The sequence below is a fragment of the Lithobates pipiens genome, unplaced genomic scaffold, assembly GCF_037356315.1.
Source record: "Lithobates pipiens isolate NorthernLeopardFrog02 unplaced genomic scaffold, aLitPip1_a1.2 Scaffold_23, whole genome shotgun sequence".
Lineage (NCBI taxonomy): Eukaryota > Metazoa > Chordata > Amphibia > Anura > Ranidae > Lithobates > Lithobates pipiens.
This window is the reverse complement of record NW_027507785.1, coordinates 245,497,757-245,510,025: the sequence shown is the minus strand read 5'-3', so window position 1 is coordinate 245,510,025 and position 12,269 is coordinate 245,497,757. Positions and strand designations below refer to the sequence as shown.

The following is a 12,269-nucleotide window of genomic DNA, read 5'->3' as shown; positions in this document are numbered from 1 at the left end:
AAAAAAAAAAAAAAAAAAAAAAAAAAAATCGCAATAAGCGATTATTGATTGGTTTGCGCAAAAGTTATAGCATTTACAAAATAGGGATAGTTTTATAGCATTTTTATAAATAATTTTTTAGTATTTTTTTTTTTTTACTAGTAATGGCGGCGATCAGCGATTTTTATTGTGACTGCGACATTGTGGGGGACCCATCGGACATTTTTGACACATTTTTGGGACCATTGTCATTTATACAGTAATCACTGCTATATAAATGCAGTGATTCCTGTGTAAATGACACTGGCAGTGAAGGGGTTAACCAGTGGGTGGCAGTGTAGGGGTTAAGTGTTCCTAGGGGTGTGTTACTAACTGTGGGGGGGTTGGGCTTTCATTTAGTGAACACTGATCTCTGCTCCAATCACATGGAGCAGAGATCAGCGTCAATAGTTGCTAGGCAGAATGAAGAAATGCTGTTTACACAGCATTTCCTTCATTCGGCCGCTCCGTGAGACGATCGCGGGGATGCCCGCGGCGTTCGAGTCCGCGGGTCCCGCGACCGGACTCACGGGGGTCCCGAGCAGCGCGGGAGCGCGCCGCCGGAGGCAGGGCGGCATTGAATATTGGACGTACCTGTACGCCAATATGCCTGCCCGTGCCATTCTGTCGAAGTACATCGTCGTGCGCTGGTCGGGAAGTGGTTAAAGTATCAAGCCTATTTCTGCCATTTATTAGTTACAAGTTAAAAATCTGTATTTTTTGCTAGTAAATTACTTACTTACTTAAAGAACCCCCAAACATTATAAATATATTTTTTAGTAAAGACTGGAGAATAAAATAGCGGTCGTTGCAATAATTTTTGTCACACGGTATTTGCGTAGTGGTCTTTCAGACGCAATTTAAAAAAAATAAAACTTCACTGAAATAAAAAAATAAACAGTAAAGTTAGCCCAATTTTTTTGTATATTGTGAAAGAGAGATGTAAATAGATACCGAACATGTTACGGTTTAAAATTGCGCACACTCGTGAAATGACAACAAACTACGGTACTTAAAAATCTACATAAAAATGTTTAAAGGTTACCTGTTTAAAGTTAAAGAAGAGGTCTTGTGCTAGAATTATTGTTCTTGCTCTGACAATCGCGGCAATACCTCACGTGTGATTTAAGCACAGGTTTACATTTGCGGGTGTGACTTACGTATGCGTCTTCTTTGGTACGCGAGCACCCGGGGACAGGGGCGCTTTAAAAATAAAAATCCTTCATATTTCTTTTTTTTTTTGCACTGTCCTTTAACCACTTCAATACAGGGCACTTATACACCTTCCTGCCCAGACCAATTGTTAGCTTTCAGCGCTGTCACACTTTGAATGACAAATGCGCGGTCATGCTACACTGTACCCAAAGTATATTTTTATCATTTTGTTCCCACAAACAGAGCTTTATTTTCATGGTATTTGATCACCTCTGGGATTTTTATTTTCTTCTAAACAAATAAAAAAAGACTGAAAATTTGGAAAAAGACTCAGTTAGACTTACCGGTGACGGTATTTCTAAGAGCCTTTCAGGACAACCCCGGAGAGTGTAGCTCCACCTTGCAATCAGGAAACACATGCCCACTTTAAAAACACCTCCTCCTCCTCCATGGCTTCAGTTATTGTGGCCTTCCGACGCTGGAAAACAAAGCACAGAAAGCACAACACCATGGTAGAACTTAATACATTTACTAAGCATAACCTAGGGAGGGAAGTAACGGTTGTCCTGAAAGGCTCTTAGAAATACCGTCACCGGTAAGTCTAACTGAGTCTTTCTCAAATCGCCTTTCAGGACAACCCCGGAGAGGATAACCGAGAAACTTACCCTAGGGCGGGACTACTGCCTGCAGTACCTTCCTGCCGAAGGCCTGATCTGCTGCAGACAGTAGATCTAACCGGTAATGCCGGAGAAATGTCGAATAACTGGACCAAGTGGCAGCCTTGCAGATTTGTTCAGGCGTGGCACCGGCCCTTTCAGCCCAGGAAACTGCCGTGGATCTAGTAGAGTGGGCAGCAATACCTGAGGGAGGTATTTCTCCTTTTGCTTTATAGGCTTCTGTTATAGCCAACTTAAGCCACCTACCCAGCGTACTTTTAGAAGCTTTCTCCCCCTTGCGTGATCCAGAAAATATCACAAAGAGGGCGTTTGATTTTCTAAATTCTTTAGTAACTTTCAGAAACTGTAAAAGACATCTTCTCACATCCAATGTGTGAAAAACTTCCTCTCCTGCATTTACTGGGCTTGCAGAGAATGTAGGTAACACTATTTCCTGTGATCGATGGAAAGTTGAGGATACTTTCGGTAGGAATGCTGGATCCGTCCTCAGTACCACCCTGTCCTGATAAATTCTAAGGAAGGGTTCTGTAATAGCTAGAGCTTGGAGCTCGCTGACTCTCCTGGCCGAGGTGATGGCCACCAAAAAGATTGTTTTTAAAACCACCTTCTGCAAAGAAGCTTCCTGTAAGGGTTCAAACGGTGCTCCCGAGAGACCCTGTAAAACTGTAGACAAATCCCAACTGGGAAAGTCTTTAAGGGCTACTGGTCTATTTCGAGCAAGAGCCCTAAAAAATCTAGAAATTAAAGTTTCTTTAGATAAAGTCTTTTCAAAGAAAACTGATAAGGCAGCCACCTGAGTCTTCAGGGTACTGGCTGCGAGACCCTTCTCCATTCCTTCATGGAGAAACTCCAAGACTGACACAGTGCTCTTGACCTTGAGTTCTCTAGAACTGCACCAGGAGTTGAACTTTTTCCAGACCTTCATGTAAATTGCCTGTGTAACTGCCTTCCTACTGGACAGCAGGGTCTTTACTACTTTATCTGAGAGACCTTTAGCCTTTAACAGGTCCTCCTCAGAAACCAGGCGGTTAGCTGCAGGAGTTCCACTTCTGGATGACTTACTGTCCCCTGGGATAACAGATCTTTTCTGAGTGGTAACCTCCATGGGGGCTTCGAGGCTAGGTTTCGAAGACCCGCGAACCAGGGTCTTTTTGGCCAAAAAGGAGTGACTAGTATTAAGTCTGTCCTTTCTTCCCTGAATTTCCTCAGTACTAGTGGAATTAGAGGAAAGGGGGGAAAGGCATAGCACAGCTGGTAATGCCAGGGGTGAGCGAATGCATCCAACCCTATTGCTGCATCTCCTCGGTGAAGAGAAAAGAATCTGTCCACCTTTGAGTTCTGCTGGCTGGCAAAAAGGTCTACCTGAGGAACCCCCCAGGCCTCGGAGATCATCAGGAACACTTCCTGATTCAGACTCCATTCTGCCTCTAGCAATTTGCGCCTGCTTAGGAGGTCCGCAAACAAATTCTGAGAGCCCTTCAGATGCACTGCCGATAGTGAGGCTGTGTTCTGTTCTGCCCAGGCTAACAACAGATTGGCCAGCTCCATCAAGCTCCTGCTCCTGGTTCCCCCTTGCTTCATAATGTAGGTAACCGCTGTTGTGTTGTCTGACAACACCTGAACATGGTGGCCTCTCAAACTCTGCTGAAATGCCACTAAACCCAGAAAGATCGCCTTCAACTCCCTCCAGTTGGATGATCTTTGAGCTTCCTGTTTGGACCAGACCCCCTGAGATGTCTGACCATCCAGATGGGCTCCCCAGCCCCAGGCACTTGCGTCTGTAGTAAGGCGCTTGTCCACAGGAAAGGTCCACACCAGGCCCCTTGAGAGGTTTGCCTGGTCTCTCCACCACCAAAGAGCCCTTTTCGTCTTTGACGAAATTTTTAGCTGTTTTTCCAAAGGATCCTGATGGGACCAGCTTGACAGAACCTCCCTCTGAAGGGGTCTGGAATGGAACCTGGCCCACTGAACAGCCGGGATTGCTGCCGTAAGCAGGCCCAGAACTGCCATAGCCATCCTGACTGAGACTGTCTGGTTGCTCTGTATCCGCTGTACAGCTAGCTGTAACTTTTCCTGTTTTTCCAACGGCAGGAAAACTTTCTGGAGAATCGAATTTAATGTATACCCCAGAAATTTCATTTCCTGTGAGGGGGTCAGGATTGACTTCTCTAGGTTTAGAAGCCATCCCAGGCTCTCGAGGTGAGACTGGGCCCTCTGGAGATTGACTAGGACCTGCTCCCTGGAGTCTGCAAAAAACAAAAGGTCGTCCAGATAAGGAACAACTGGAATCCCCTTCAATTTCAGGGGTTCCAAAGCCTCTGCCATAATCTTCGTAAAGACCCTGGGAGAGGACGAGAGTCCGAACGGCAGAGCCCTGAATTGGAGGTGCCATACCGAACTCCCTACCTTCAATGCCAGGCGCAGGAACTGCTGCGATGCCTGATGAATTGGTATATGAAGGTAGGCATCCCTTAGGTCCAGGGATGCCATGAAGCATTCTGGGGTCAACAGCTTTGTGATGGAGAAAATTGTATCCATCCTGAAATGTTTGTACCGAATGAACCTGTTCAGGAATTTCAGATTCAGGATTAGACGGTACTTCCCTGAGGGTTTTTTCACCAGAAAAATATGTGAATAAAAACCCCCGCCCTGCTGGTTTACTGGGACTTGAATCAGAACCTCTTGCTGTATCAGCTCCTGTAACAACAGCTTCATTGCAGAGGCCTTCTCCTGATCCCTTGGCAATGTTGTCACATAAAACCTGCTCGGGGGTAGTTCTGAAAACTCCAACCTGTACCCCTGATCGACAACGCTCTTCACGAACAGATTTGGAGACAGCCTGTCCCATTGTTCGCGAAAAGCTGACAGTCTCCCCCCCACTGGGGAGATATTGTCACTTGTTCTTAGGGGACTGCTCTGGGGGAGATCTAAAGAGGACTCCACCCCTGCCTTTGCCCTTCTGTGAACCCCATCTGCTCTTGTGCTCCTGGTCTTTTTTATGGGACTGCTGAAAAGCACGAAAATTCTTTTTAGCAATCTGCTTTTTCTTAACTGGAAAAGCCTTCTTTTTATCGGCTGTTCTATCCAGCACAGACTCTAAATCAGGACCAAAGAGCAAGTCACCCGAGAAGGGAAGACCACACAGCTTGACCTTAGAGGCAGTGTCCCCAGACCATGTTTTCAGCCAAACTGCTCTCCTGGCTGAATTTACAAGAGCCGAAGACCTAGCGGCCAGTTTAACTGATTCTGCTGATGCATCCGCCATGTATTTGACTGCATTCAGGATCAGTGGAAAGGACTCTAAGAGATCCTTGCGGGGTGTCCCCGCCTCAATATGGCTCTTCAGCTTCTCTACCCAACATTCCAGATTCCTGGCCACCACCGTAGCTGCCATTGCTGGTTTTAGACTGACTGACGCAGCATCCCAAGCTTTTTTAAGGATGGAGTCAGCTTTTTTGTCCATTGGGTCTTTAAGGATCCCCATATCTTCAAAGGCTAGATCCGTTCGTCTGGATACCTGCGAGAAAGCTGCATCGACTCTGGGTTTCTTGTTCCAAACCTCTGAGTCCTTATCTTCGAAGGGAAACCTTCTTTTGAGAGCTTTAGAGAAGAAAGGGGCTTTTTCTGGGTCCTTCCACTCCTTTCTCACTGAGTCTGAGAGGACCCTGTGGACAGGAAAAACTCGCCGTTTTGTTTCGTCCAACCCCTGGTACATTTTGTCATGAACTGACAGTTGTACTTTTTCTTCCTGAATTTCTAGAGTAGTGTAGATTGCTTTTAAAATATCATCTACTTCCTCTAGTGATAGCTTGAATTTGGAGCCCCTGCTATCTTCTTCCTCTTCCTCCTCCTCAGAATCCCTGAAGGAGATGAGAGTACTACCCCCTTCGTCTCCAGACTCTTCAGTTTCCACCTGTCTGGATGACGACGCCCTGGGGCTGGGCGGTAAGTTCTGAGGCTCGGTCTGTGCGGGAGGGTTTTGTATCAGGATGGACTTGACTGAACTCAAAGAGTTTGTCAGCTCTTTAACCGAAGAAAACAAATCCTTATATTGTTGAGATGTTTCCTCTTCCACCAATTCTCTGATACAATTTCTGCACATTGCCTTCTGCCATGAATCTCTGAGGGGGGTTTTGCAAGAAGGACATTTTCTCTGACCTGGTCTAGCTTTTCCTAGTGATTTTTCCTGAAACGACATACAGGTTTAATTCACTAAAAGCTCTCAACAACCAGTTGCTTAACACCAAGCCAGTGCAGAGACCCACCACCAAACAGACCTACTAGTGAGACCCCAGAACTAGGCTGCAAAAGGTCAGAGCGAAGTCCACCTCTGACCTGCAGCGACAGGCCCCCAAGAGGGGGGAACAAACAAAGACATACCCACAGTAAAGCAGAGGGTGCCAGTGCACCTTACGTACCTGGGCTGGACCGGTGCTGGGGGCGCCTGTCTCCGCCATAGCTGGCTTGCACTCTTCCATCGTTTGAGTGAGGCAGCTATTTTACAAACAGCTCTCATTTTAAATTTTCCCGGCCGCCGCGTCATCAAGGCCGGCCGGAAGCGGAAGCACACGGTCACCTGACCCGCCCCATGACCCCTGCGTTCCAGGCGCTGAACCACGGCGCCACGCCCCCTCAGAGCGCCCGCGCGTCACCGTGAACGACGCCGTCGCCGCCCGGGACCCGGCGCCGAAAACGGAGCCATGCCGCTGACCTGCAGCGGCCTCCGCCAGCAACAGAGCCCTCCCTGCGCTAACAAGCGGACACCGGGCACCCGACGCCGGCACTCCGAGGGTCCTTACTCCCGTGAGATGGCGGGACCAGGAGCTCCAGGAGTCCTCTCCCCGTGGAGATGCTGCTGGGGGTCAAAGAGAAACAACCTGCAACAAAAGGTAAGCCTTACTCCCCTGCAGAGAGTGTAGCTCTCCCTGGTTCAGGCACATGCTTCCTCCAAGGAGGAAACACAATAACTGAAGCCATGGAGGAGGAGGAGGTGTTTTTAAAGTGGGCATGTGTTTCCTGATTGCAAGGTGGAGCTACACTCTCCGGGGTTGTCCTGAAAGGCGATTTGAGAAAAACAATTTTTTTGTTTCTGTTACAATACTTTGTATATAAGTAAGTTTTCTCCTTCACTGATGGGCACTGATGGGGCTGCCCTGATGGGCACTGATAAGGCAAGTTCTGACAGACTTTCCGAATGAACGGACTTGGCCACACACAATCACACCAAAGTCCGACGGATTCAAACGTGATGACTTACGACCGGACTAGACTAAGGAAGTACATAGCCAGCAGCCAATAGCTGCCCTAGCGTTGTTTTTTGTCCATTGGACTAGCATACACACGAGTGGATTTCTCGGTAGGAACTGGGTCCGGCGGAAAAATTTGAAACATGTTCCATTTCTAAAATATGTCGGATTTTTGCAAATCAAAAGTCCGCTGCAGCCCACACACGATCGAATGGTCTGGCGGAATTGCTCCGTCGGACCTTTGATGTTGAAAAGTCCGGTCGTGTGTACGCGGAATTAGAAGTAATAGTTTTAGCTGCCACAAATGGCTTTCATTCATGACAGCTTGTAATCTGTTGCTGGCTACAGCTAATCACATGGTACAGGGTACTGTAATTGGCCCAAGTACCACGTGATAGCTGTGGATCAATAACTTAATCACAATAGTAAGCAAAACAGGCATTTTTTTTTTTACAGTGTAATCATGTGATCGCTATGACCAATCATAGCAATCACATGATACTAGAGGTCGGCCGATATGGGTTTTTCTCTGGCTGATGCCGATATTTAGAAATCACGGTGGCCGATGGCCGATATATGATGGCAATTTTTTGGGGCCGATATGTTACGCCGATTTCCCCCCCCCCTTCATCTCATAAAATCTAACAGACACCTTTCACACTAGGGCTTTTTCAGGCGCTTTTGGGCTAAAAATAGCGCCTGCAAAACGGCACCCCTGCAGTCTGTGTGAAAGCCGGAGTGCTTTCACACTGAGGCGATGCGCTGGCAGGATGTTAAAAAAAAAAAGTCCTGCAAGCAGTACCTTTGGAGTGGTGTATACCACTCCTCCACCACTCCTGCCCATTGATATGAATGGGCCCCACTGCCGAAGCGCATGCAATGGGCACATTTAACCTCTTCCTCTGCCGCTAGCTGGGTTATATGCGCCTCACTAGCAGCCGAATAGCACTGCTAAAATGACGGTAAAGCGCTGCTAAAACTAGCAGCGTTTTACTGTCAACGCCTGCCCGCTCCAGTGTGAAAGTAGCCTTAATAAGTGATACAGAAAATTTCTTTCATTTAAACATTTATTAAACAAAACAAACCTCCAATCAGTTTACTTGTATGTACAATTTAGATAAAAAAAAAAAAAACTATATATTAAATAAAAACAGGTAATCAAAACTTTTGGACGAAAAAAAAATGGGCTAACTTTACTGTTTTCGTTTTTTTTTTAAAATCATTAGTGTATTTTTTTCCAAAAGAATTGCGTTTGAAAGACCTCTGCGCAAATGCCGTGTGACATAAAATATTGCAACAACCACTATTTTATTCCCTAGCATCTCTGCTAAAAATATATATATAATTTTTGGGGGTTCTAAGTGATTTTCTGGCAGACAATACAGGATTTGTACTTGTAAGCAACAAGTGTCAGTAAAGATTAAGTGCCCGTTCACACAGGGGCGACGCGACTTGCAGCGTGACTCACAGACGCGACCTGCACACGACTTCAGCGCCGACTTGCAAAACGACTTCTGTATAGAAGTCAATGCAAGTCGCCTGAAGTTGCCCCAAAAATAGTACAGGAACCTTTCTCTAAGTCGGAGCGACTTGAGTCGCTCCTATTAGAACGGTTCCATAGTACAGAACGGAGCGCGACTTGTCAGGCGGCTAAGTTGCCTGACAAGTCGCGGTAGTGTGAATGGGCACTTAGTCTTTAAATGGTTAAACTGAGAACTCTACACACCGATTTCAATTCATTCAGAAGTGTAAACATTGTATCTCTTTGCTCTTTTCTTGGCAGACTGCCCAGAGAGGAAACAAGTCGCTTCACGAAAGACTCAGGCAACTTGCATTGACTTGGATATAGTATAAAGTGCAGCGCTAAATAATAGTGTTTAAAAAACGTAACAGAATCACAAAAGGAATTGTATACAAAATACACCATATGATGTTAGTTGCAACTAAACAGTTACACAAACAATAAGATGTTATATAACAAAGTGAATAATTGAAATAAAATCAAAGCAATGTGAATAGTCCTTTGTGCATAAAGTGAGATCCCAAATGAAATGAAGATGTGCTAATTAGCGTCCAAAGATGATTTCTCTGGAAGCTTCACCAACGTGCCAATACCACCACCTTAAAAGATTTAGGCTTACCAGATAATGTTGACCCAATTGAACATATATTTAAGGGGTCCCCAAAGGCTTATTGCTCCAATTCTGGGGCACTGGCTTTCCAGTCGCTGGTCAATAGATCACACCTCAAAAAATCACCCTTCTCCAACTCTTGGGTTTATGTAGTCATAATCATTAAAACGACATCTCCGACAGCAACCAGAATGGACATGAAATGGAAGGATACGGCCAAAATAGCATAATGACGGTTTAACATTTTTTATTAAAAATAAGATAGTGAACTCACATTTAAGTATTCATTTCAAACGCTTAACAGTAAAATCTGAGCAGTAATGGAGTCTTCCCGACGCATTTCGTCCGCTAGGAAATCATCTGGGGTATCAACTTGCATTGGCTTCTATTATAGAAGTCATTTGCAAGTCGCGCTGTAGTTATAATCTGCCTTTTTATCAGCACAATCGGCTGATGCCGATTAATTAAAAAACTGCAAATATCGGCCGATATATCGGTCAACCTCTACATGATACCAGAGGCCAGTTATCGAGATCGAGGTGACGCAGGCCTCAGATGGCGCACCAGTGCTCGCAGACATCTCAAGTCTCCCAGAAAGGGAGACTCTCGCATTTCTGCGGTGGCACCCGCAAGCGCCTCCCGATCTGCTGGGAATGATCAGTGCGGCGGCTGTCCCTCCTGCTGCACACCGATCATCCACAGCTTCTGTGTGTACTCCTCCCCCGTCCCCCTCCGTGTCCTTCTCCGCCACCCCTCGCAACGGCTTCCCTCCTCTCCCGCCAGCTGTGGGGGGGGGGGGGGGGAGTTGAAATAGGATACAGTGAGTGAGATCGCTCCTGTGATTACTGAGCAGAATAAACTGTTTTCTCTGCTCAGTTTATGAATGGACAGGAGCCTCTGTCTCCTCCTGTTCATTCATCTTGCTGAAAAAGGGACTGGGGAATCTGTGTCCTCAGTCCCTTTATCTCCCCTTTGAGACAGACATCAGGGGTCTGTTTAGAACCCCAACATCTCAACAAAGCCCCCCCCCAAAAAAAAAAAAATTATATATATATATATATATATATATATATATATATATATATATATATATATATATATATATATATATTTTTTATAAAATGAAAAAGTGTAAAAAAAAAAAAAAAAGCATTGTGAAAAAAAGAAAGGAAAAGAAAAACAAATAAAAAAAAAAAAACTACTGACACCATCCACTGCCACCCACCCCCTTCTCCAAAAAAATATATAGAGAAAATGTTTTAAATATTATTTTGCCGCGGGGGGGGGGGGAGTTTGTGGGCGCAAAGCGCCACCTCCCTGAGATGGATTTTCCAGGTTGGGATGTCTGTGCTCGGCAATAAGAATGAGCTCAGGCATGTTCACATTCTCCACATGCAGAGACCGCCAGGAAGTCGACGCAGCGCTAATCACAGGCAGTGAGACATTGCCCCGATGTCGATGTACGGCTGCAGAGATCGGGCAATGTCTCACTGCCTATGATTAGCGATGCACCGACTTCCTGGCGGTCTCTGCATGTGGAGCATGCGAACACGCCTGAGCTCATCTCTACTCAGCAACAAACCAGTACATCTCTGAGCCTGCAGCTGTCGCAGTAAATGCACAGTAATGGGTATGGCAAGTGGTTAAAGCAGAGGGCCACCCTAAAAATTGCATTCAAATGCTCCTAAAAATGTGAAGAAAAAAATTTTAATAAAAAAAATAATAGAAAAAAAAATTTTTTTTACTTACCAGAAATGGCTGTTGCTGGGCAGATCGTCCTAATCTGCCACTTCCTACACTGCGGTGATCTTCAGTCTTCTCGCGCATGCGCAGTAGGAAATGGCCAGCGACGTGACAAGGCTCCACTGCCCGTTTCCCTTACTTCGAATGGCGGCGCTGGGACCCAATTCGATGGACGAATAGGCCTCGGGCAGCCGACATCACGGGCACCCTGGACAGTGTGCTTATTAAAAGTCAGCAGCTACAGTGTTTGTAGCTGCTGACTTTGAAAAAAAAAAAATAATAATTTTTAGCCGGACCTCCTCTTTAATGTCAGGTTAGAAGTCATTTTTGATATCTATAGATCTGCAGCTTTCACTAACAACACCTGGGAATCCTGCCATGAGGGTCCTCATTCAGGCACTTCCTGTTATAGGGTGACAACGCTGTGCGCCAGTCGCCATCCCGTGTTGTCACTCAGTCACATGGGCTCGCGATGGAGACTACAAGTTGCTGTTTTATTCTGAGGAATATCAGAGCTTTTGGTGGAGAACACCAGATGTGGATGGAAAGAGGTGGCAGGAGATCAGCAGCACTGAGTGCAGCAAATGATGGAAATTAAGTGAAAACAAACGTTTTTATTTATATAAACAGGCAAATGTGCATTGGACACTGAACTTTAGCAGAGTAAGTGTCGTTCAGTTGGAGTTTACATCTAATTACAGTGCATGACTAGGGAGCCGCTGAGCTCTCCCCTAACACATCGGTAGGAGCACTCTACTCCAGCCCGGGGATGTGCAGGCCGCCCGGTACTCGTGCAATAAAACAAGACAAGTCACTCACTGCTTCACGTTTTCACCCAGCGCTTCACTCAGACTCTTCTTAGCCGCCTCCAATTCGCTCACAAACGTCGCCATTACCGGATACAAGACATACAAATGATTCCACAAGACTCTACTTAGCCCGACCGCGCCGGCCAGCTGATGAGCATCATAAAACCAAACCCAGACCCAGACATACAGGGACTTCAAAGGCGCAATCAAATGTCGGCGCGGGAAGGCACGGCAAACAAAAAGTAGAAAGAAAAAAAAACCCATTGGATACGAAATCTTTATTGCAAAAGAACAAACATACCTAACTCAGTATAAGAACTATTGACAGGATGCTAAAATAAAATAAAAAAGACTGTACCAAAGTAGCACTAAAATCCTGAGGAGAAATAGAAAAGCTATACCATTTCTTACATTTTATTGTGCAGACTGGAGGCCACATAACAATTAGCAGCCTTAAAGCACAAAACTCCAGGAAAATTGCTGTATAAA

The 12,269-nt window shown here is 45.8% G+C and overlaps 1 protein-coding gene across 1 annotated transcript in view; it reads right to left on the bottom strand.

Annotated features, from left to right (window-relative positions):
- Positions 1–11,968, bottom strand: part of TADA1 (transcriptional adaptor 1) — an 81,869-nt gene extending 69,901 nt beyond the window's left edge. Inside the window, exon 1 of the mRNA XM_077452989.1 lies at positions 11,791–11,968. Coding sequence (XP_077309115.1) covers positions 11,791–11,864 — 74 coding nt within the window. The 5' untranslated portion in view covers positions 11,865–11,968. The remainder of the gene's footprint in view (positions 1–11,790) is intronic.
- Positions 11,969–12,269: the final 301 nt, after the last annotated feature.